This window comes from Hemitrygon akajei, chromosome 17, assembly GCF_048418815.1.
Source record: "Hemitrygon akajei chromosome 17, sHemAka1.3, whole genome shotgun sequence".
Lineage (NCBI taxonomy): Eukaryota > Metazoa > Chordata > Chondrichthyes > Myliobatiformes > Dasyatidae > Hemitrygon > Hemitrygon akajei.
Window position 1 is genome coordinate 74816612 of NC_133140.1, and position 26936 is coordinate 74843547.

General features: G+C 41.6%; 1 protein-coding gene across 4 annotated transcripts in view; it reads right to left on the reverse strand.

Moving 5' to 3' along the window:
* Positions 1 to 26936, reverse strand: part of LOC140740842 (transcription factor Maf-like) — a 471464-nt gene that overhangs the window by 32508 nt on the left and 412020 nt on the right. Inside the window, exon 2 of one of the 4 annotated variants that reach the window (XM_073070398.1) lies at positions 20248 to 20269. The exons of the other annotated variants lie outside the window; for them this stretch is intronic. Coding sequence (XP_072926499.1) covers positions 20263 to 20269 — 7 coding nt within the window. The 3' untranslated portion in view covers positions 20248 to 20262. Of the gene's footprint in view, positions 1 to 20247; positions 20270 to 26936 lie in introns of those variants that run through there. 4 annotated transcript variants of the gene reach the window in all.

Consider the following 26936-nt stretch of genomic DNA (forward strand, 5'->3'; position numbering starts at 1 on the left):
CAACGATGGGGCACGTGAAGTTGAGTGAAGTTATCCCCTTTGGTTCAGGAGCCAAATGGTTGAAGAGCAATAACTTTTCCTGAAATCTGCTGGTGAGAGTCCAGAGGTTCCTGTACCTTCTTCCCGATGGCAGCAGTGAGAAGTGAGAATGTCCTGGGTGGTGGGAGTCCCTGATGATCAATAGATCCAGTTGTCACAACTGAAGACACTGCCGTGGAGTCTGTTTACTCTCACAGGTGGGCAGCTGAAAGAAGACTGTAGTCGTGCATTTGAGAATGCACAAATTCCAGCCATTAGAGTTTCCTTGTAATCGCATTTAACTCGCTTCCTTTCATTTCAGTCTTGTCAAGTCTTCATCGAAGCACAGAGATGACAACACTCCCTGCTTACCCTAGTCCACATTCCAGGAAAGAATATTAGTGATATAGACAGATGTTGTTAAAGGAGCAGTATTAATCTAGTTCTAGGTTACTGTTTTTGAGTCACAGTGATGACATTAGATTTAGTTAATTTGAGTGTTTTTAGTTAGTGGCCCTGTTGGTATTGTGCTTTTATTTTCCTTTGTTCTGTACAGTTCTTATCAAAACTCAGTGAACTCTTCTTTCCATGTCTATATCTCTCCCTCTGAACTTGGGCCATCACCAGTGCCCTGGGCTATGGAGCCCAAAGCCAGGTCCACTGTGGCTTTCTGCCTGAAAGGCCAGAGATGGGCTGTGGGCAAAGAGTCACATGACTGAGTGTGGTCACTAAATGTCGTGGCAAATCTGTAAACCATTGTAGACTCTGGCTCAAGCCTAGAGAGTGTTGGTCACAGAAGCCTAAGACGTTGATGGAGAGAGAAAAGGACTAAGGAATGGCACAGTAGTGACTGGGGTTTAATCCTGACCACAGGTGCTGTCTGTTGAGTTTGAATGTCTTCCCTCTGACCATGTGGGTATCCTCCAAGTGCTCTGGTTTCCTCTTATAGATCACAGATCTGCAGGTTGGTATTAGTGTACTGAGAAAAACTTGTTCATGCAGATCAAATAATTATACAGTGTATTGAGGAAGCACAAGGTAAAACAATAGCAATGTAGAATAAAGTATAAAACCCACCGAAAATGGTGAACGGTAAGGTGCATGATCAAAGCAAAGTTGACGGTGAGGCTTGGAGTTCATCCTATCATCCAGGAGTCTGATAATAGTGGTATAGAAGCTGCGCTTAAGCCTGGTGGTACAGGCGTTCAGGCTTTTTAATCTACTCTAAAGTGCCGCCTGTGTGAAAATGAGGTGAAAAACTGGGGATAAGTTGGTAGGAATGCAAGGAGAATACTTTGGGATTAGTGTAGATTTGGTGTGGTTCAGTACCTGATGGAGTATAGTCAATGGACCAGAGCATCTGTGAACGTGAAGTATGACTCCATGATTCTAACATGAACCAGGAGTTTTTGGATCTTCTCTGCACACTTGCTCAAGGCCCTAAAATGAACTAACCGTTTCCTCAGCCAACATATTTGAGCTGTTGTTCTTGAGAATCGTCTCCTGAGTAATTTTATTTTAAAATTTATTGAATGCTCATTTGATTTGATGAGATTATGTTCCTGACCAAGTCGCTTCATCGCTGTTGAGTTAATTCTGATGGTACCAGTCACAGCAACCATCCTGTGCATAGCAATCTCCCACAGATAATAAATATGACAATGATTGGGTTGCCAATCCTTTTTTAGAATGGGAATGCCAGCTAAATGAGAGCTGATCAAATAGGAACACTTAAGAGACTCTGATAGACACATGGATGTAAGAAAAATGGAAGGTTATGGGCTGTGTAGGAGGAAAGAGTATTTGACAATGGAGTAGGTTTATATAGGTCAACATAACATTGTGAGCTGAAGGACCTGTGCTGTGCTGTCTGCCCATTGTTGCCTGCTCATCAACACTTCATCACCTGGATTCAACTATCATTTGTCAGCTTCTCCCACACATTTCCCCATCATCACTTTATACTGGATATCTCCCCTTTTCATCCTATGCTCTAGATATTTGCTGGACCTCCAGGGAGAACTTCTTTCTTCTACTTCAGAAATAGTTCCATTTTTCTCCACAGGGCATCGCTCCCTTAGTGCTGCACTAAAAGCACAAGCCTAGAATTTATGCTCAAGTATCTGGAGTTGGGTGTGAATCCATGAACACCCCAATGAAGAAGTATCTCTGGGGAGCCTGCTGTTCTCCAATTTCAGGTAACTATGTCACCTCTGGTTCTTTCTCTCTGCTTCTAATTCACCCAGGTCTTTATGCATACCCCCTCCCACTTTTTTCCACCTTATGTCCCATCGCCCATTCTCTTTCTCCTCCCCAACCTAGTTCTGTTTGCTTATTAACCTCACACTCAACCAAACCCCCTCCCTGACAGTTTCTATCTAACCAGCATTTATTCCTTATTTGGTTCCATTCATCACTTTCCTTTCTGATCAGATTCCATAATATGTGCTCTTTCTTATCTCCACTAATCACATTCCAGCCTCTGTCGTTGTCTCCTGTCCTCCCTCCCTCATCTGACTGTCTGCACATCCACACCTCATCACCTGTATTCAGCTACCACCTCTCATCTCTTCATATTAGTTATCTCCCCTTTACACATCCAGTGCTAATGCAGGATGCTGACCTTTTCCCACCACAGATATTGCCAGGTTTATTGAGTCTCTCCTACAGCTTGTTTTCTTGCAGCCTTTCATTCATTTTCAACGACCAGAATCTTTGTGCACATGGAGGAATCTGAGATCAAATCTCCTTCTGGTGAGCTTCCAACCTTGGTTGACCACTGGAGATGGAAGGAGGCTGTTAATGAAGTGCAAATACAATTGTGCTGGATTCATTGTTGAAAGCTACAAAGTCTACTGGAGTTGGGGGATGTATTACAGTACTGGAGGGGGGATGACATGGGTGCAGATGCACCCACCCCTGGGACACAAGGCAAGGTTTGATTCCAAACTATTGGTTTATTGATCATTACAGAATGTCTCTCTGGTGCTTCCCACTCCCTCCCCTCTCCCTTCCCCCTTTCCCAACCAGAATTCTCCTCTCCTTGCCCCCTTCCCACTCTCAGTCCACAACAGAGACCTACATTAGAATCAAGTTTATCATCACTCATACATGTCATGAAATTTGTTTTCTCTCTGCGGCAGCAGTACAGTGCAATACTTAAAATTACTACAGTACTATGCAAAAGTCCTAGGTGCCCAAGCAATATATATGTGTCTAAAAATTTTGCTCCGTACTGTATGTTGAAAGATAAAATGAACTTGCAGAATGTCAGAACAACTTAAAGCATTTTACAGCTGAACATGGTCAGGTGCAGTTTTAATGGTTGGCACAAAAGTTACACATTAGGACCATGATCAGAGGAGCAAGCACAAATCAAAGAGTGAGCTTGGGACTTAAAAGATTCAAGGATCAACTTGAATGAGGAAAAACTTCTTCACACAGAGAATGGTGAATCTGTGGAATTCTCTGCCACAGGAAACAGTTGAGGTCGGTTCATTGGCTATATTTAAGAGGAAGTTAGATATGGCCCTTGTGGCTAAAGGGATCAGGGGGTATGGAGAGAAAGCAGGTACAGGGTTCTGAGTTGGATGATCAGCCATGATCATACTGAATGGCGGTGCAGGCTCAAAAGGCCGAATGGCCTACTCCTGCACCATTTTCTATGTTTCTATGTTTCTATCAACTTTGTTCGCCATATACATTTACATGTATGAAGAATTTGCTGCGGTTTTGATGCACCATCAATAACTCTAGGAGACTGGAAGTGAATGATAGGCTTTTATTAACAGCGAAAAGGGAGCACGACCATGTTGAAGACTGAGGGAGGAGCAGTGCCCCAATCACCTTTATACAGGGGTCTGTGGGAGGAGCCACAGGAGCAGTCAGCAGAGGGGCGTGTCCAGACAGGTGTACATGGTTTACCACAGGTTTGTTGGTGCAACATTCAACAAAAAAACAGCAACATTCAGCAATTATAAGGAATAAAGAATTATATAAAAAGTAAAGTTAGAGGTTAAAGTACGGATATGGAGGTAAATACAAAAATACCAGAAAATATTTACAATGTAAACAGCATTGTAAAAAGTGGTTTAAAGTGTTTACAATGTAACTGATAGAGGTGTGGGGGGGATTAACTAGAATGGTTGATCAGGTTAACTGCCTTGGCAAAGAAACTTTTGAGATAGTGTGGTTTTTGTTGTAATAGCCCAAAAGTGCTTGCCAGAAAGAGATTTTGGAAAAGGTAATTTGTTGGGTGGTCATGTTCTCAATGGTTTTTCCTGCTCGCTTCATTGTCCTGGACACATACAAGCTTTGTATATTGTGAGAGGATTCTGCACCAAACCTGACAGTATTGCCTGAAATGAGGATGCTCTGTATGATAGAAGTGTAGAATTGCACCAGAATGTCCTAGGAAAGATGGAATTCTATCAAAAGCAAAAAAAAGACAGAAAACTCAAAATAAAAATGAAACGTGACAAATATTCAGCAAGTCAGGTGACATTGATGGAGTAAGAAATAGGGTCTATATTTTCAAATAATGTCTTCCTTACCAGTTTACGACAGTCATTTTTTTTCTTTCTGTTAGGCCATGAGATATCACGTGTCTCAGCAGTTCTTTATGATCTATCCCATTCATAAGATAGTGTAGCCAAAATACCTATACAATTGTGTCAAAATTGTAGCTTACAATTCACTAGGATTTCCCCTTTCTTAAAAAAATAGATTCTACTAAAAGGGTACTTTCCCTAACTACAGAATTGAGAATTAGTTGAGTAATGCATCCCCTCAAACACTTGCAATGTGGCAGTGGGAGTGAGACAGGACATCAATACTACTTGTAATACACCCCTTCATCTCTTCACAATGACTAACAATAGGAAGTGCGGTGGCAGTGTCTAAAAATTGAAACAAAGCCCTTTTTTGTGGTTCTATTAATTAACGAAGGATGAGCATAAGGGCACAGGTTATGTGGGGTGTTCCTTTTATGTGTTTATGCTGTGTGAGGGTTGTGATCCTGTTGTTATACATTTCCTGTGCCCATAACGCATTCATTTTCATGACTAACAAGTCCTTTTGACTAACTGCGTGGATTGGTAGTAATATCTCCACATCGCTAACAATTAACACTAATGCACCTCAGGGATGTGTGCTTAGACCGCTGCTCTGCTCTTTCTAAACCCATGGCTGTACGGCTCAGCATAGCTCAAGTGGCATCTATAAATTTGCTGATGATACAACCATTCTTGGCAGAATTTCCGATGGTGATGAGAGGGCGTACAAGAGCGAGGTATACCAGCTAGTTGAGTGGTGTCGCAGCAACAACCTTGCACTCAACGTCAGCAAGACCAAAGAGCTGATTGTGGACTTCAAAAAGGGTAAGACAAGGGAACACAAAACAATCCTCAGAGAGGGATCAGAAGTGGAAAAAGTGTGCAATTTCAAGTTCCTGGATATCAACATCTCTGAGAACCTAACTTGGTCTCAATATATTGATGCAACTAAAAGAAGGTAAGACAGTGACAGTCAAAAACTTCTACAGATGTACTGTGGAGAGCATTCTGACTGGCTGCATCGCTGCCTGATATGGGGAAGGGTTCTATTGCATAGGATTGAAGGAAGCTGCAGAAAGTTGTAAAATGGGTACTAGCCTCTGCAGTATGTAACACACCTTCAAGGAGTGGTGTTTCTGAAAAGCAGCATCCAGCATCAAGGACTCCCACCACCCAGAACATGCCCTCTTCTCATTGTTACTGTCACGAATGAGGTACGTAAGCCTGAAGGCACACACTCAACGACTCGGCCCATCTAGTCCATGCTGCAACCATTTAAACTGCCTGCTCCCTTGACCTGCACCAGGCCCATAGCCATTCATATCCCTACTATCCATGTACTTACCCAAACTTCTCTTAAACTTTGAAATCAAGCCTGCATGCACCACTTGTTCTGGCAGCTCATTCCACGCTCTCAAAATCCTCTGAGTGAAGAAGTTTCCCCTCATGCTCCTCTTAAACTTTTTACCTTTCACTCTTAACCCATGAACTCTGGTTGTAGCCCACCCAACCTGTTTGCGTTTATCCTATCTATATGGCTCATAATTTTATTTACTTCTATCAAATCTCCTCTCAATCTTCTATGTTGTAAAGATTAGAGTCCTAACCTATTTAATCTTTCCTTATAACTCAGGTCCCCCAGACCCGGCTACATCTTTTTAAAATTTCTCTGCACTCTTTCAACCTTATTTGCATCTTTCCTATAGGTAGGTGACTAATGTGTATTTCTCCGTGGATTAGCACATATCCCTCATGTAATCAATGCACTTCCCTTCCCAACACGCACAAAATGCTGGAGGAACTCAACAAGTCAGCTTCCATGTATGGAGGGGAATAAAAAGTTGATGTTTTGGGCTCAGACCCTTCATCAGCACTGGAAAGGAAGGGGTCAGAAACTAGAATAAGAAGTGGGAGGGAGGGGAAGAAGTACAAACTAGTAGGTGATAGGTAAAACCAGCTGAGGGGGAGGGGAGGGGTTATGCAGTAGGAAGTTGGGAAGGGATAGATGGAAGAAGTGAAAGGCTGAAAAAGCAGGAATCTGATAGAAGACAGTGGAGCATGCAAGAAAGGGAAGGAGAGGCACCAGAGGGAGGTGGTAGGGAGGTGAAGGGTAGGTAAAGACAAGAAAAGGGGTGAGGGGGAAGCAGATTGGGGAATGGAAAAGGAGAATAGTGTGGGGGGGGGGAGAAATTGCTAGAAGTTAGAGAAATTAATGTTCATCCCTTTATGTGACTAATATGCATCTCCTGTGTGAATAAATAATGTGACTAGTGTGGAGTGCCAGGAGAAGAAGAAAATCTATCACGCTCCCAACATTGCCAATGTTATGGACATTCCTTTTCTGTCTCTTGCTTTCATTACAGAGGCCTCCAGCTCCAGCTCAACCTCTATGTACACTTACATTAATTACTGACACGTTTCCTCGCCTTGCCTTTGATGAGAGCTCAGGAATCCATCATGCTTATACAAGGTCTTGCTGCTGCTCAGAGCAATGGTGACAGGGCAGATTTGTTCATGGGGAATTCTCGATCATGGCCCTTCTGTGTTCCCTTCATCTTTCCACCAGTCTTCCCGTGTGAACACTGACTCAGCCATTGAGAGCCATTTCAAATCAATCCCACTGCCACTCCTTGTCAATCATGGAGACAGAAGTCAAAAGACATAGGAGCAAAGGTGGGCCATTCATCCCATTGAGTCTCCTCCACCATTCTACCTTGGCTGATTAATTATCCCTCTCAACCCCATTCTCCTGCCCTTTTCCCCGTAGCCTTTGATGCCCCTACTAATCAAAAAGCTATCAACCTCTGCTTTAAATATATTCAAGACTTGGTGTGGAGATTCTCCAACACAAATTCACCACCCTTTGGCTAAAGAAGTTCCTCCTCATCTCTGTTCTTAAGGTATGGCCTTCTATTCTGAGGCTGTACCACCTTGTCCTAGAGTCCCGCACTATAGGAAACATCCCCTCCACTTCTACTCTATCTAGGCCTTTTAATATTCAATAGGTGTCATTGACATTCCCCCTCATTCTTCTAAACTGAGAGAGTACAGCTGCAGAGCCATCAAATACTCCTCATACATTAACTCTTTCATTCCTGGGTTCATTCTTGTGAACTCCCTCTGGACCAGGGGTTCCCAACCTGGGGCCATGGACCTCTTGGTTAATGATAAGGCTCTCTGGCATAAAAAGGTTGAGAACCCCTGCTCTGGACGCTCTCTAATGCTAGATCACCCTTTCTTAGGTAAGGGGTCCGAAATTGCTCACAATACTCCAAGTATGGTCTGACCAGTGCCTTATAAAGCCTCAGCTTTTGTATTCTAGTCCTCTTGAACTGAATGCTAACATTGCATTTGCCTTCCTTACCACAAGTGTTCAACCATACTGCCTTTACTGAAATGAAAGAACATACTCTGCGACAGATGTCAATAAAGTAGAAGCTGGCATTTATGAAGTTTCCCCCTGATTGAGCAACACCTCAGCTAATATCAACAATTAGGACTCACACAGTCCCTTTAATGCAGTAAATGCAACTTCTACACATTTACTTCTACCCAGCTAATGAAAGAACAACTGATCTTCCTTTAATATGCGGTCAAGGCTAAGAAGTAAAAACCCATTGTATATGTTACTCAAGTGAAAGCACAGTGTAAATACTTCCAAAGATACTTCCAGTCATAAATATTGACACTCATTCCCACAATCTGTTCATACAGTATATCAAAATTCAAAGTAAAATCAAAGTACCTATACGTCACCAGGTAGTCTCAGTGGAACGGAGAAATACAACAGAATCAATGCGAAACTACACACAAGGACTGACAGACAGCCAATGTACAAAAGAAGATGAACTGCACTATTCTTTTGCATTTTCACAGTTCCTCTTTTTTTGCACAATTGTTGTTGTCAGTCTTTGTATGTAGTTTTTCAGTGATTCGATTTTATTCCATTGTTCTATTGCGAATGCCTGCAAGAAAATGAACGTCTGGGTAGTATACCATGACACATACATACCTGGCAAATAAATTTTATTAATTAATTTATTGAGATACTGTATGGAATAGGCTTTTCGAGCCATGCTGACCAGCGGTCCTCCAATTTAATCCCAGCCTAATCACATGAGAATTTGCAATGGCCAATTATCCTACCAATCGGTACATCTTTGGACTGTGTGAGGAAATAGGAGCACCTGGAGGAAAGCCACGCAGACACAGTAAGAACATACACACAGGCAGCGGCAGGAACTGAACCTGGTTTGCCTGTACTGTAAACCATTGTTCTAATCACTATGTTACCGTGCTGCCCCATGCTACTTTGAAATTTGAAGTTTAATTCAGAACTAGAAGAGGAAATATTAGGACAGGGAATCTAAGAAGAAAGAGTAGTGGAGAGATTTTGGTGAGGGATTTAAGAACTTCAGTTCCAGGCGGCTGAACATTGAGGCAAAGAATGGAAATTTGCAAAGAGCAGGAGGAATGTAATAGAACATAGAACATCGTATAGTACAGCACAGTGCAGGCCATTCAGCCCATGATGTTGTACTGACATTTTAACCTACTTCAAGATCAATCTAACCCTTCTCTCCCAGAGACGTTTCTCAGAGGCTTTTGAGACTGGAGATATTAACAGCGACAGGGAGGGTCAGTGCTGTGGAGGGACTCGAATGGGAGAAAGATCATTTTAAAAATAACCTGTCAGGTCCATGACTCCATTACCTGACTGAATCATTTGGTTTATTAAATCTGTAATGAGTATTCCCATCAACAGCTCTCCAGGGAATTGGAGAATATCTGCAAGAAGAATGTGAGGAGCAGCAGAGAATTAAAAGCCCATTCTTCCAAGCTTAGCACAGACATTTATGTCTAAGATGCACTGTCCATCAAACCTCGATCATAGAGTGTTGGCACACTGCAGTCCCACACAGCACTCTGCTCACCACACACTATATTAAGCATTTAATATGGAAATCAGCTTGTCACAAAACTGATACGCGGGGAAGCTGAGACCAGAAAAAAGTAATTTACACTAATCGTATTGGAGGAGGGGAGAAAATTAAAAAAAAAAGATTGGGGTGTTCTGTGAGAATTTACAATTTTCCTCTCCCCACATTCTGCTCACTGGCTGGTCCACATCAAGGATTAGAGAAGGTTACGAAGGGGACAGTGAAAGTGAATCAAGCTGTAATATATTAGAAGCTTTTCAACAGTGCATCGTGTTTCAAGGTCAAGGGCCAAGATTGGATCTGCATGAGTCCACACACTGGTAATTTTAGGGGCTTTTACACAGAATGTGTTTTATACACCAGGGAGAATTGCGATCTGACTCAACCTTTTTAGAATAATGATTAAATAATTACCTCTTTAAACACAAGTGTCTACAATGCTGGGATTTGAAGTTGAAGCCTTCAGGACTTAAGCAGCACAAACCTCCACTGTTGATATTCCCCTGCTGGGGTATAGAACCACCTTTTCCTTTTTCCTTCTACTGTTTGCCTGTTTTTTACACAAGGACTAAGACAGAATGTGGCCTGTTGGTCAGATGGTTAGGAAGGCGTATGGTGTGTTGATTTCATTAGTCAGAGGCCTGAGCTGAATAGCCATGAGGTAACGTTATAGATCAATAAAACTCTGTTTAAACCACATTTATAATATTGTGTTCAGTTCTGGTTGCCTCATTTTAGAGAGGACATTGAAACTTTAGAGAGGGTGCAGAGAAGATTTACCAGGATGCTGCCTGGATTAGAGAACAAGTCTTATGAGGATAGGTTGAGAAAGCTTTTCTGATTGGAGTGAAGGAGGATGAGATGTGACTGGATAAAGGCGTTCAAGATGATAAAAGGCGTAGATGGAGTGGACAGTCAGAGACTTATGCTCAGGACAGAAATGGTTAAAGCGAGGGGGTATAATTTTAAAGTGATTGGAGGTAAGTATAGGGGAAAGTCAGGGAGGAAAATTTTTTACACAGAGAGTGGTGGGTGCGTGGAATACCTTGCCAGTGGTGATGGTAGAGGCATATACATTAGGGATATTGGGGCATTTAAGAAACTCTTACATAGGCACATGGATGTTAGAAAATGGAGGGCTCTGTGGGAGGAAAGGATTAAATTGATCATAGAATAAGGTCAGCACAGCATTGCCAGGTGAAGGGCCTGTACTGTACCATAGTGTCCTATGTTCTACCTAACACATGGTGACCAAAGCTATTTTGACTTTGTGGCTCTCCAGAAGATGACATTAGATAGCAACAGAGATTATGGTCCAATTCTGACTTCCCGCAGGCATTGACAATAATCAGAGACCCCAGTAGCTAACTCTGGCTGAAGTTACAGATCTGGGATTGAACTGCTTCAATAGATTTACTTTTAAATGTCACAGCTAATTTGTTATAGCTTGATGGCAGCAATCCAGTTCCATGTTGAATATTGCACTGAGTTCTTTTCTCTTTTTTTCACCAAGAATTCTCTCTTATCAATTTACAAATAGTGAAAACGACATTCAGATTTATTGGATTAAGGATGATTGCTGATTTTACAGAGGTCTTGTCCCATTAGATTGATTCAGTCAAGCTAAAGAGATGTCATTTTAAAGGTCTTGTTTCATTTTGGTAGATGGGAAGAGAACATTCCCTGAAATTCTCTTACGTTTAAGTGCTTTTTCAAACATTGCTAAAAGATTGTGTGGCCTAAAATTACTGAGGTTGTGAGATTAGCTGATAAATTTTATTTGAAGAAAATATTATTTTCTTCACATAATTTATCAACTCTTTGTGAGAACACAAGGAGGAAATGAAGTGTCCTGTTTATAAAATACCGAAGCATATTGAAATTTTACTGAAACATGGTTGTAAGGAAGAAGGAAGCAGGAGTCCTTAAAAATGCCTTTCTAAAGGAACCATCTCTTTTTATTGTTAATTAAGGGTTTGCCATTGAGACAATGAAATGTTCCAACCAAACTGGATGGCTCAAGCCTCCGACAGCAACTTGTACTTACTATATATTTCCAAAACATCAGATGGTGCTGCAGAATAAAATATGATATATTGATGCATATTAGCAGAGATAACCAAGCCCTTAGTAGATCTTAAGTAGAGACGTGAAAGAAGAAAGAGGAAGAAGGAAAAGGTTTAAAGATTAATCTTACTGTGAAACATCAAAACATACAATGAAATGCATCATTTGCGTCAACAAGCAACACAGTCCAAGAATGTGCTGGGGGGTGGGGGGCAGCCTGCAAGTGGCACCACTCTTCCAGTGCCAGTGAGCATTCCCACAACTTACTAATCCTAACCACATGTCCTTGGAATGTGGGAGGAAACTGGAGCACCCAGGTGAAATCAGTGTGGTCATGGGTAGAGCATAAAAACACTTTACAGATAGTGGCAGGTAATTGAACGCATAACAACAAGTTCTGTGCCTCATTCTTGACTTCTGAACAACCTTTGGAATACAAAAGCATCAGGATCCAACATAGACAGATCAGACTTTGCACCTGCAACGGGTTTCCAGATATGGAAGATGACCATTTGAGTTACAGTGCAGTAAATTGCTAGTGTGAGTATGCAGGACCGGATGAGAGATGAGAAGTATATGGAACGGAGTCACTTGCTCAATGATCTTCAAGCAAAGGCAGAGGCAGGTGCTGAAAAGTTCATTAAGTGTGCAATAGGCACACACAAATGCACAAGTTAGCTCAATGGGGTTTGTTCCCAAGATCAAGAAGACATATCAGAGTTAGTAAGGATTTCAGGTATCTTGTACAACAGCAAGGAAACACGAGACAGACATAAGGTCAGAAGAACAAAGATCATCTTGTTTATCTTTTGCACAAAAATGACAGAAATGGTGGTGTAACACACGCAGAATGCTTGACTGAGTTCCTTCAGCATCCTGTGTGTGTTGTTCCAGATTTCCAGCATCAACAGAACCTCTTGTGATTTAGAAGTGGTGGTGTGGTCCCATGTGTGCACTTAAGGTCATAGAGAACTACAGCACGGAAAAGCAACCTTTGATTCATCAAGCCCATGCCAAACTGTAATTCTCCCTAGTCCCATCAACCTCTGCCTGCACCATCGCCCTCCATACCCCACCCATCCATAAACAGTACTGTGCAACAGCCTTAGGCACATATATATAAAACTGGGGTGCCTAAGCCTTTTGCACAGTACTGTGTTTCTCAATCTGGAGCAGAGAGCGAGTTTGTAAATTTGGCAGGAGAACAGGATGTTGGGAATACCAAGGGTGGAGTGCTGCAGGAGGGGTGTGGGACAGGTGGCAGAGAAAGAGTGCCAGGGTGGGATGATGGCACAGGTGCAGACACGCCCTGACATGGAATTTGTTATTTTTTTGTGGCAGCAGTACATTGCAATACATAAAATTACTACAGTACTGTGTGCAAAAGTCTTAGATGCCCTAGCCTCCCCCCTCCCTCTCTCTCTCTCTCTATATATATACATATATACACACACACACACACACACACACACACACACACACACACACACACACACACACACACACACACACACACACACACACACACACACACACACACACACACACACACACACACACAGTCACACCACCCTCTGACTGAAAAAGCTTCCCCTCATGTTCCCCTTAAACATTTCACCTTTCACCCTCTACCCATGGTCTCTAATTCTAGTCTTACCTAGCCTCAGTGGAAAAAGCCTACTTGCATTTACCTTATCTATACCTCTCTATACCGGAGTTGGGGACGCTGTGTGTGAGGAAGTGGAAGTGAGGCGAGCGGGCAGGAGTCCGTGTCAGTAAAAAAGTAAGGCCTAGCTGGCCAGCCCTCCCATCCATTCTGCTCTCCAATGGACATTAAATTGGACTACATCTGTGGCAATGAAATACTCGGCAGGAGTACAGAAATGGACGGAATCCCAGACGCCATCATTCAGCTGATTATTTATGTAACAGATTTCCCCCCAAGCCATCAGACTACCAACCTACTGCCCTCTGCTGTGCCTATTGTCTTGTTTATTATTTATTGTAATGCCTGCACTGTTCTGTGTTAATTTATGCAGTCCTGGGTAGGTCTGTAGTCTAGTGTAGTTTTTGTGTTGGTTTACGTAGTTCAGTGTAGTTTTTGTATTGTTCATGCAGCACCATGGTCCGGAAAAACGTTGTCTCATTTTTACTGTGTACTGTACCAGCAGTTATGGTCGAAATGACAATAAAATGTGACCTGACTTGATAATTTTGTATACCTCTATCAAATTTCCCCTCTTTCTCCTATGCTCCAGGGAGTAAAGTCCTAACTTAATCAAGCTTTCTCTATAACTCAGGTCCTCAAGTCAAATCTTTGTCAATTTTTTCTGTACTATTTCAATCTTGTTGATATCTTTCCTGTAGGTAGGTGAACAGCACTGCACGCAACACTCCAGATTAGGCCTCACCAACATCTTATTGAAAGTCTTCAGAAACTACACTTCTGCATTAATTACAAATCATAATTATGGCACTAAATACTGGTAGAGATTATGATTCAGGCCAATTCAGGCATCTTCATTCACCTTCAGGGTATCACTGACAAGGCCAGCATTTAGTGCTCATCCACTTTGGCCCTCTTTGAAGGCTTGTTACTGAGTGACTTGTTTGGGCCTTTTGGATGGCATGAACCAGACCTGGTGGATTATCTGCCCTGAAGCACATTAATGAGGCAGAAGAGGTTTCCCAACAATCTGGAAGCTTGATGATCATCTATACGAAGACTAATTGTTGTGGCAAATTCCAGATTATAAAGTAAATTTAAGTTTCACGAGCTATCTTCCTGGGATTTAAACTTGGGTCTCTGGATTGTTAGTCCAAGACACTGGATTACTAGTCAGGCAAATTAATCATCTCAGAACCTTGTGGTAACATAACAGTGAAAGTGTAAAACATGAGTTCATAAAGCAGATGTTAAACCAAAAGTTTAAGCAATTAATTATCAAAAGTGTCAAGCAATCCCTATCTGAGTGACAGATTGTAGTTTTATATTCACATACTGTTAAAGCCTAGGCATCCTCATTTTGCATTAACCCTTTTCTAGTCAATACTATTCATTTATTTCTGACTCAGATGCGTTCTAGGAAGAGATTGTCTCAGAAATATGACAGGCCCTCAGGCAAACAATTCGGTGGAGTGCTCCTGGTTCAGTTCACTGTTTGTTTAAATTTGAGAACAACTTGAAGATCTTAACTAACTTCAGATGACTCCCATTGTATAACATTGGGCCAGACTTTCATCCCAAGGAACAGATTTCATCCTTTCTGTTCTAACTAGTTTAATAGTCCTAGATGAATTGGGAAATATAGATAATCTCTGTCCTGCCGTATCCACTTTTCACCTCCTACCTGTAAACCACCCCCCCACCCCCCAATGGCTATTGCTTAATACAAGATTTCCCAGCCTGGGATCCACCGACCACTTGGTTAATGGCAAGGTTGCGTGGCATAAAAAAGGTTGGGAACCCCTGGTTTAATAGTTTTTCTGTAAGGTCCTAGTTTAGTGCTCACTAAGGAAAGATGAATATACAAAGAAATGATACTCCTAAAATAATAATTTTGGAAACATGGAATAAATGATAAATGTGACTAGTAAATGTGACCATAAATCTGACATGCCCCAAAGCTGTTTATATATGATGAAGGAGTTTGGGAGTTGCAATGAAGGAAACAAGCTAACACAAGTCGTATTTTGAGAACTGGTTTTCATGATTTTGCACACTTACCCTTTACTTATTTTACTTACAGCCACGATAACAGGCATTTCAGGCCCAAAAAGGCCCCTGCTGCCCAATTACACCCATGTGATCAATTAACCTGCTGACCCACATGTCTTTGGAATGTGGGAGTTGCAGAGCAGACTCTTTGGGCTGAATGGCCTAATTCTGCTGCTTTGTTTTATCATCTTATGGAAAACGGAGCACTTGGATAAAACACATGTGGCCAGTCTTAGTCGAGCACCAATTTCCTTGTGGAAAGTTTTTCACTCAAATGGATTCTCTGTGGTTTAGACTGTTTCTTTATTTTGGAGAAACAAGTGATTTTGGACTGTCATTCCTAAAGCTCTTCACCATAGAGGATTTGTTTTATTTGATGTATACTTGGATTACCTTGAGAGTAATTGATAGAGATTGATTTTCGATGTTAGTCAACACTTCCATTATTATAGCATCATGGGTCTATCAGGATGGTTGAAGACAATTGGATGCGCACTCTTCTTCCTTTTGTTTGGAAATTCCTTTGTTTCTTCTTGTGCTGGTCTCTTTCTATGTCCAAATGTCAGGGGCACGACAAAATGGTAGTAACTTTTTTATATGTCATCTAGGAAAACCACAAACTTGCTTTTGGGTTTGGAGGCTTGTATGCCTCAATGACCTGGAGAGCTACGTATGTTGGCTGGAGTCAAGGCTTGATGCTTTGGTTCTTGGTAGGGTCACCCATGCCAAACAGGTCAAAGGGTAGAGGTCAGACTAAAAGCAGTTCGCCAGTCCTCCAGATTCGGGGGTTCAGCCCAGGACTAACAACTCTGACTGATAAAACAAAATTATTACAGAAACAGCAATGAAGAACCCTTCTACCTCTGAGAATGACGTCACTTCCGAGTCTCCATCCAGGACTTGCGTGACCGAAAGTAGCAAAAACTGAGCAGAAGCTACTGACATGATGAAGGAAGCCCTGAATGCTGCCAGGGATGGGGGACCTTCATTGCTGCCCTAAATGCCAGTGGTGTAATAGGCAGTAAGTAGGTTGTATCCTTCAAAGCATGGGAGAGGCAATGGTAAACCAGTTTTGTTTTGACAACCTCTAAAATGAGCATCATAAAAGTTGGAAGCAAATACGTTGCCTTCTAGGCTGTTTCAGACAGCAGTTAAGAGTGAAACATGTTGGTGCAGAAACAAAAGCATATATAGGCCACACCAAGCAAGGATAAATTTCTTTCCCTGAGGTGACATTAGTGAATCATTAGAGTTCTTATTACAGATCAACAGCTTCATGGTCTCTTTTACTCACATCAGATTGTTTTAATTTCCAGACTTTTTAACTGAATCCAAATTCTTAAATTGTCCTGGTGGGATTTGAATGCACATTCTCTGGATTAAACAGTTTTATATAAAGAAATTTGAGAACTGGGGATGGGAAAATGTAATCTTGCCGCTAATGCAGTGTTGGCAGATAGAAGGCTGGCTAACTAGACTGGAGTTAAAGAATCAAGAACAAAACACATGAGTAATTAAGGAGACAGCAAACTGTTTCAAGTGGAATCTGAAATTCTTATGGAATAGCTCATTGATGTGGTGTATTAGATTTTGATAAGGTGCACCCTGAGTGGTAATTAAACAAAAATGGTGCAGGTGAGATTGAGGATGATATATTAGGGTAGATTGATGATTAGACAGAAACAGATTAACAATGGATGAGTAATATTTGGGCTGGGGGAGATTCTAATAATTATAGTGCAACAAGAGTCAGTTCTCAGGCTCCAGGCTTGAGCTTCAATTGATGGCAGTTACTAGGATGAAGGGAACAAGTGTAATATATCCAAGTTTGGTGATGATTCAAAGCAGCGTGGTGGTGCAAATTTTGAGAAGGGTGCAGCGATGATTCTAGGATTGAAAGGCTTGGCATGTGAGGAATGTTCGATGGCTCTGGGCCTCTACTCACTGGAATTCAAAAGAATGAGGAGTAACGTCATTGAAACCTATCAAATGTTGAAAGGCCTTGATAGAATGGATGTGGAGAGGATGATTCCTATGGTGGGGATGTCTAAAGCCAGAATAGAGGAGTGTCCTTTTAGAACTGAGATGAGGAGGAATTTTCTTGGCCGGAGAGTGGTGAATCTGTAAAATTTGTTGCCGCTGGTAGCTGTGGAGGCCAGGTCACTGAGTATATTTAAGGCAGAGGTTGATAGATTCTTGATTAGTCAGGGCATGAAGGGATACAGAAGGAAGGCATGAGACTGGGGCTGAGAGGGAAAATGGATCAGTCATGATGAAATAGCACAGCAGACTCGATGGGCCAAATGGCCTAATTCTGCTCCTGTATTTTATGGTCTTATGATTTATCCTTATTCAGATAAGGTAGGTGAATGGTAGCTAGAGTATGCCTTGAAAAATATGATGCTAGCCAAATAGATACTTTTGGCCATACTGCATTGGCACCAGAATGTTTGGTGACTCTTGCGGGCTGCCCCCAGCATATCCTTAGGCTGTGTTGGTTGTTAACTCAAACATAGTTGAATGAACATACAAAAGAAGAACATTTTTTGTAAATGACAAGTGTTCAGAGGAAACTGGGTATCTTTGTACACAAATCAATGAAAGTTAATATTCAGGTACTGCAAGCAAACAGGAAGGCAAATAATAACTTTCTCTTTACTTTTATATTCAAATTTTCTTGCCTCTAAGTACATCATATTAAATATATATCTGCGCTTGTATTGTATCTGTACCACCAGGCTCAAAGACCACTTCTATCCAACTGCTATAAAACTATTGAATAGTTCCCTAGTATAAGAAGATAGACTCTTGACCTCATAATCTACCTTGCTGTGAACTTACTGTCTACCTGCTCTGCATTTGCTCTGTGCAGTAACACTTTATTCTGCACTCTGTTATTGAGTTACCTTGTACTACCTCAACTGCTCTGTTGAAATGAACTGATGGATGGTATGCAAGATAAGTTTTTCACTATACCTCTGTACATGTGAATATAATAAACCAATTTACCAATTTACAAATCTGGTCTCCCTACCCAAGGAAGAATGTACAAATGTTTGTACTTATGGTAAAGGAAGAGGAGCAAATTGACTCCAGGGATGGGGTGGTGGGCAAATGTCTGACATTGTGAGAAGGCATTAAGCAGACTGGGCTAATGCTGTCTAGTGTTTAAAAGAATGAGAGTGATCATGTTTCAAATGTTCAGCATTCTAATTGGGCTTGATAAGGTAGGTACTAGAATGGTGTTTCCCCTGTTGAGATGTCTAGAATTGGGCAACTCAAGGGTTTGGGTTTACAAGGCAGAAGGGAAAAAAGTCTTCAGCCAGAACCTCTGGAATTGTGTTTTCAAGATGTCTGAATATATTCAAAATGAAGATCAATATATTTTTGGATATTGCGGGAGTTCGGAGATTATGGGGTTTGTGCAGGCAAGGGCCATTGTCTAATTTTTTCTTCTATATTATGTATTGCATTGAACTACTGCTGCTAAGTTAACAAATTTCATGTCGCATGCCGGTGATAATAAACTGATTCTGATTCTGAAATGAACCTCAGTGCATTATTCATTTAATTTAGTATTATTTGTTTATTCTCAGATCTATCATCTTCTTTTGCACTTTGCTTGCTTATCAGTCTTTGTTTATAGATAGTTTTTCATAAATTCTAATGTATTTCTTTCTCTTCCTGTAAATGCCTGCAAGGAAATTAATCCCAGGGCAACGTATGGTGACTTACACATACGTACTTTGATAATAAATTTACTTTGACTTGACTTGCTTCGCAAGAGTAGAAAGAATAGGACCGCTCACAGTTGATTAACCCCACACTGAATGTGAAGCAGTGGAGTAAAGACTTTTATTTGTATAGTGTACAGGGCCCCTGTTGAAACATCACAATAGGCTTTACACTTCTGACTTGAATTCCGCTAAGGTGTTGGGCATGCAACAGTCAATTTTCACACAGCCAGTTCTCAGAACCCACAGTACGATAAGGGGTAGATGATCTGTTGATCGGGGAAGGATAAATGCCAGGCAGGAAGACAGCTCATCCTTACAGTAGTAGTATATCTTGTTTTTATCCTCTTGGGAGAAAGTCTCAAATTTTGCATTCATCCAAAATATAAGGCTATCTGACAGTACAACAACACTCCTGCAGTAATACAGTGTTTCTAGGTTGTGATTTGAAAACCTAGTTAAATCCTCCAACTTCAAATATAATAATAGAAACAGCTGAACTGTTCTGCTGCTCTTCTCCCTATGAATATGGAGATACTTAACCAGAAGTACCAACACATTGCTCTAATTATAATTTACCAATAGTGGAGTTGCTCATAATGAATGCATAACATGTCCCATGCTGGAGCGTTCTGAAAAGAGGGTCAATAAACAGTTTATTGAGAAATAATTAATAGTTCATTGCTGGGCAAGAATAGAGCAAATATTAACTCAACAAACAATGATCACCCTGGACCTCATTACATATTCTAACATGCTTAGCTATTGTCTGTTTCCTCATGCTGAGAAGCCACCAATAACAAATTGAAATCGTTTATTATTCGAAAGACAAATTTCAAGATCTGGTATAACCACAGAATGTAGGACACAGAATGACACAGCACATGAATAGTCCCTTTAATGCATGGTATCTGTGCTAGACATGATGCCAAGTTAAAGGAAATCTCTTCTGTCTGCATATGATCCATATCGCTTTATCCTCTGTATGTTCAGAGGTGAAGCTGGTGGGATGTGCAGTGGGGAGTGTTTAGCTCCATGCCTGGGTGGATTCAGTTGATCACACAGAATATAAAAGAGGTATCTGGCAGCATGAGGGTTAATTGGTTAAAACAGTAACCCCCTGCTTTCTGACTAAATATGTTTGGTACAGGAATATATAAACACCAGGAAGTCTGCAGATGCTGGAAGTCCAAAGCAACACACACAAGGTACTGGAGGAACTCAGCAGGTCATCAGCACCTGTGGAAATGAATAAATAATCAACATTTCAGGCTGAGACCCTTCTTCAGGACCAAATATATTATAGTTCTTTCAAAGTCCAAGATATGCCCTTTTCTCATTACTATCATGGGTAACCCTAGTAATTTCTAAGGTAAGGATATGTTTGGCACAACTTTGTGGGCCGAAGGGCCAGTATTGTGCTGTAGGTTTTCTATGTTTTCTATCAGGAGGTACAGGAGCCTAAAGGTAAGGCCTAAAAGCCTAAAACTCATTGTTTTAAGAGCAACTTCTTCCCCTTTGCCATCACATTTCTGAACAGCCTGTGAACACCTTTTGCTATCTTTTCGTACTATTTATTTATGTTTTATATTTCTTATTGTAACTTAGAGAATTTTTTAATGCATTGCATTGTACTGTTGATGCAAAAAAACAAATTTCATGACATACATCAGTGATGATAAAACTGATTCTGATTCTGACTACATAGCAGAAAAAAGAGGGTAAGACATTACTCCAGTCATGAAGAAGAGGCATAAAACATAGGAGCATAATTTGACTATTTGGCCCATAGAGTCTGCGCTGCCATTCCATCATGGCTGACTTATTATCCCTCTCAACCCCATTTTTCCACCATTTCCTCATAAACTTGCTAATCTAAAAAAAAACCTCATCCCTGTTATAAAGGGACGTTCCTACATTCTAAGATGTGTCCTCTGGTCCAGACTCCCCTAACAACCTCTCCACATCCACTATCTAGCCTTTTCAATATTCAATAGGTTTTGTTAAGATTTCCCAGCCTTCGTCTCAACTCCAGTGCATACAGGCCCAGAGCCATCAAATACTCCTCGTATATTGACCTTTCATTCTGGGTACCATTTTCATGAACCTCCTCTGGACCGTCTCCAATGCCAGCACACTATTTCTTAGATTCATTTTTTCATTATGGGCTATGTCGTATGACATGGACGATCATGGTTTTGACCATGATTGTTCTTGGCAAATCTTTCTACAGAAGTGGTTTGCCATTGTCTTTTTCTGGGCAAAATCTTTACAAGGAGGGTGAACCAAGCCATTAACATAAGACCAAAGACCATCACACATAGGAGCAGAATGGGGCCATTTGGCCTATCGAATCCACTCTGTCATTTCACCATAGCTGATCCAATTTTCCTCTCAGCCCCAATTTCCTTCCTTCTCCCCATATCCCTTCATGCCCTGACCAGTCAGGGATCTATCAATCTCTGCCTTAAATATACCTGCAGACTTGACCCCCACAGCTGCCTGTGGCAAAGAATTCCACAGATTCAACACTCTCTGGCTAAAGAAATTCTTCCTCATATCCTTTCAAAAGGACACCCCTCTATTCTGAGGCTGCGTCCTCTGGTCTTAGACTCTCCCACCAAAGGAAACATCCTCTTCGCATCCACTCTTTCAAGGCTTTTCACCATATTCAATACTCTTGCAGGTGTCGCATAACCAGGACTTGTGATATGCACCAGCTGCTCATATGACCATCCACCACCTGATTCCAATGCTTCACGTGACCCTGAGCGGGGTGGGGACAGGGTGCAGAGCAGGTGCTTCACCTTACCCAAGGGTAACCTGCAGGCTAGTGGAGGAAAGGAGCACCTTTCACCTCCTTTGGTAGTGACGTATTTCCACCCCGCTACCCAAATTTCTTAGATAAACAGTCCAAAACTGTTCACAATCCTCCAAGTTCATTCTGACCAATGCCTTATAATGCCTTTATAAAGATAGATCATCAAGTATCTGGGAGTATCAAGTATCTACAAGTATCTGGGAGTACAGTTAGACGAGAAGCTAGACTGGACTGCCAACACAGATGCCTTGTGCAGGAAGGCACAGAGTCGACTGTACTTCCTTAGAAGGTTGGCGTCATTCAATGTCTGTAGTGAGATGCTGAAGATGTTCTATAGGTCAGTTGTGGAGAGCGCCCTCTTCTTTGTGGTGGCGTGTTGGGGAGGCAGCATTAAGAAGAGGGACGCCTCACGTCTTAATAAGCTGGTAAGGAAGGCGGGTTCTGTCGTGGGCAAAGTACTGGAGAGTATAACATCGGTAGCAGAGCGAAGGGCGCTGAGTAGGCTACGGTCAATTATGGAAAACCCTGAACATCCTCTACATAGCACCATCCAGAGACAGAGAAGCAGCTTCAGCGACAGGTTGCTATCGATGCAATGCTCCTCAGACAGGATGAAGAGATCAATACTCCCCAATGCCATTCGGCTTTACAATTCAACCGCCAGGAGTAAGATATGTTAAAGTGCCGGGGTTAGGACTCAATGTATTAAGTAAACTACTTAAGTAAACATATTTTTACTGAGTTAAGTATTGTATGTAATTAGTTTTGCTATAACAAGTGTATGGGACATTGGAAAAAATGTTGAATTTCCCCATGGGGATGAATAAAGTATCTATCTATCTATCTATCTATCTGAAAGCCTGAGCTGAGGCATAGACCTAAAGAGAGGGGAAGAGTTGCATTGTTGCAGTGAACATTATTGGTGTACTTAAACCCCATGCATGGAAATATGCAGTGTTGGTAATGTAATAGCCCCCTTCGGTAGAGCGGGCTTACCTGTTAAACAGCTACCTTTACATGTGTCTGTGCCTCTTTAAGTGCATTCTGTTATGCAAGTTTTACTTTGATTCAAACCAGCTGCAAATTTTGAATGACTTCAAATTTGCAGCTATCCTGTAAACAAGGTTTAAATTTAGTCATAAATAACAGAAAACAGATTAAAATAAAACTTCTAGCTGTGAGCTCAAGCTCTGAAATATATTTAACCCTTTTGACGTATTCATTTAAAAGGAAATCTCACCCACTGCCTTTTGCAAAGTAAGGAGTTGAGAAAGGGGCCAGTTAATGTGTGTGTAGCATAAATTATTTTGCTGGTGCTCAGTTCTGTCATGGGATCCTGGGATTCATGCATGAAGGCAGAAAGTGCATAAACAGGCAAGTTATGTAGGACTTTGGTTAAAACCCTGGTTAGACCACAACGTGAAATCATTTATTTATTCATCAGGAATCTGAGCAATACAGCATTTATTACCATCTCAGATTACTCTTGAGAAGGTGGGGGTGAACTGCTTTCAAGGACTTCTAAGTCCCTTTGAACACCAACGTTTCCCAGTCTCCAGCCAGTTAAAATAAAAACTAATCATTTCTGCTTCTTTTATAGAAAGTAAATAACCTTATGTTTTTCCATGTTGTACCCCATTTTGTCATCCAACTCACTAGCTTGTCTATCTTCCCTTGAAGTCCTTTCACATCATCACTATTCTTCACAATCCCGTTTTTTTCCATGTCTTCAACAAACCTCAGATAAAGTTATGATAGTCATAGACAGGGTCCATGCACACACTTCCTTTTCACAGCGTTAGCAAACCAAGAATTAGGGGGCCTACCTTGAAGGTGAGAGGAGAGAGATTTAATCCTATCATGGGGGAGTCTAGGACCAGTGGTACAGCTTCAAGATAGAAGGATGTTCCTTTAGAACAGAGATGAGGAAGAAATTTCATCAGCCAGTCGATGGGTGAATCTGTGGACTTCATTGCCACAGACAGCTATGAATTCCAAGTCTTTGGGTATATTTAAAGTGGAGGTTGATACGCTCTTTTTTAGTAAGGGCATCGATGGTATGGGAAGAAGGCAGGAGAAGGGGATTGAAAGGGATAGTAAATCAGCCATTATTGAAGTGTGGAGCAGCCTCGATGGTCCAAAGGCCTAATTCTGCCCATATGTCTTATGATCTTATGGAAACTGAAGGGCATCTTATTCACCCAGAGTGTGATCAGTATATGGAATGAGCTGCCAGAGGAAATGGTTGAGGGAGATATTGTATATCAACAACATTTAAAAGATATCTCACAAGTACATGGATAGGAAAGGTTTGGAGAGAAATGGGCCAAACACAGACAAATAGAACTAGTGCAGTTGGAAACCTTGATTGATAGAAAAAAACAAAAGAAAATCTGAAGGTGTTGGAAATCCAAGCAACACATGCAAAATGCTGGAGGAACTCAGCAGACCAGGCAGCATAGAACATAGGAATCTACAGCACATTACGGGTCCTTCGGCCCACGATGTTGTCCGACCATGTAACTGACTCTAGAAACTGTCTAGCATTTCCCTAGCGCATAGTCCTCTATTTTTCTAAGCTCCATGTACCTATCAAGAGGCTCTTAAAAAACCCTATTGTACCCGCTTCCACCACTACTGCCGGCAGTCATTCCATGCACCCACCACTCTCTGTATGAAAAACTTACCCCTGACACCGCCTCAGTACCTATTTTCAAGTACCTTAAACTATTCCCCCTTGTGTTAGCCATTTCAGCCCTGGGAAAAAGCCTCTGGCTATCCACACGATCAATGCCCCTCATCATCTTATACACCTCTATCAGGTCACCTCTCATCCTCCGTTGCTCCAAGGAGAAAAAGCCAAGTACACTCAATTATTCTCATAAGGTATGCCCTCCAATCCAGGCAACATCCTTGTAAATCTAAATCTAAATCGCATCGTTGTAAATGTAAATTCCAAGCATCTTTGGAAAAGAGTAAACTGTCGAGCCTTTGAGCTGAGACTCTTCATCAGGACTCTTCATTGCTATGAACCATTTGGGCCGAAGGTTTTCTTTCTGTGCTCCGTGACTCTAAACCAGGAGATGTTACCTTTAGCCAAATTGTCTAAGAACCCATGGACAGAACTTCACTATTTCTCTTTTTCAATGTTTATGTTTTATTGTAATTGATATATTTTTTTAATGTTTTGCTCTGGGCGGCAGGTTGGAGAAATGTCTCTACCAAATGAGGTGTAAGACACTCCTTCCCTCCATTAGCCTGCAGATCACCCTTGGGCAAGGTGTAGCATCTGCTAAGCCCCCAATCAGGGCCACATGAAGCCATGGTGGATGGTCGTAGGAGCTGCTGGTGCATATCACAAGTCCTGGTTATGTGAACACTGATGCTAGGCTGAAGAGTATTGATAATGGCTGGTGTCATCTGTTTTGTAGAAACACTGCCCAGAAACTGACAGTGGCAAAATTTGCCAGAAAAATCATAGTCATGGAAAGATCACAATTGTCTACACCTTACAACATGGCACATAACAAACGAACTATACTGCTGCCATGAAACACCTAATTTCATGACATGTATCAGTGGTAACAAACCTGGTTCTGATTCTGCCATAGATTGTGAATCACTTGCACCCGAGCATCCATCACTGCAGTAGGCCAATGGCCACAACTTGCCATTAATAGGTATATAAAAGCTAAGCAATTGGAGGACACATCACAAATGAACAGTGCACTGATAATGTCTCCTTGCCTGGTGATGAAATGTTTGTAAATGGATTGCCAAGATCGGAGAACCACTCAACCCAACCATCAAGCACCCGGGCTGCACATTTTCCGAATTATTTCCAGCAGCTTGCAAGCTTGAGAAGGGCCACTTCACAGCTCTCAGACTTCATCAGTACGTTCCACCCCATTCTTAACAATGCTACAATTCAATTTATGGGTTATTAATCTGGAGTAATATAGGCTCCACAGGACAAAACAGAGCAGTCACTTTAAAGTGTTTAAAACAATGATGAGTCTAATCATTTCCTCTGGTAAAGTGACTCCAAACAATGAGAGCAGGATTTTAATTTAATATATAAATGAGGTTGTTTAGGTTGGAATTTAGTCTGAACTTCTACTCAAAACCTCCAAGAGGACCACAACATTATTGTGGTTTGGAGGCTTGTGTGCCTCAATGACCCGGAGAGCTGTGTTGCCTGGAATCCAGGCTTTATGCTTTGGTTGTTGGTAGGATCACCCATGCCAAACTGGTCCAAGGGTAGAGGTCAGACTAAGAGTGGCCCACTGATCCTCCAGGTTTGGGGGTTCAGCTCAAGGCTAACAACCCTGACTGGTAAAGCAAAATTGTTACGGGAAAAGCAATGAAGAACCCTTAGCGTAGTGGGCTAGCACAACATTTTACAATACGAGTAACCCAGGTTCAACTCCTGCCGCCGCCTGTAAGGAGTTTGTATGTGCTCTCTGTGATCGCATGGATTTCTTCAGGGTGCTCCAGTTCGCTCCCACATACCAGTTGGTAGGTTAATTGGTCATTGTAAATTGTCACGTGATTAGCCTAGGATTATCCCAGGGGTTGCTAGGCGGCATGGCCCGAAGGCTGAAAGGGTCTATTCTGAGCTGTGGTTCAATAAATAAAATACTATATTTGAGTGAGACAGTGTTCCTGATTCTCCACCCGGGACTTGCATGACTGCCAGTAGTGAAAACCAAGCTACTGACACAATGAAGGAAACCCTCAACACCACCAGAGAGGGAGGACCTTCATTGCGGCATAATGGGCAGTCTGATCTACTCAAGACAAAATAACATAAATGCCTAGACGTAGCTGGAGCACGTGGAAGTCAACAATGTAGGGTTAAGCATTCAGGCTTCAGTGAACTACATTGGCAAGGAGATACATGTGGATGGTAAATACCCACTAGTCTGTTTCAAAGCTAAAGATTTTACATGGAGAAAACTGACCTCTCTTCACAATTGTGGCCAGGAGTCAACAGAAAATATAAAAACTGAAAATAATAAGTTTTTATTCACTATTATGGACTCCAGGCAGGAAGATAATGTTCAGATCAAAGATGTTTAACTG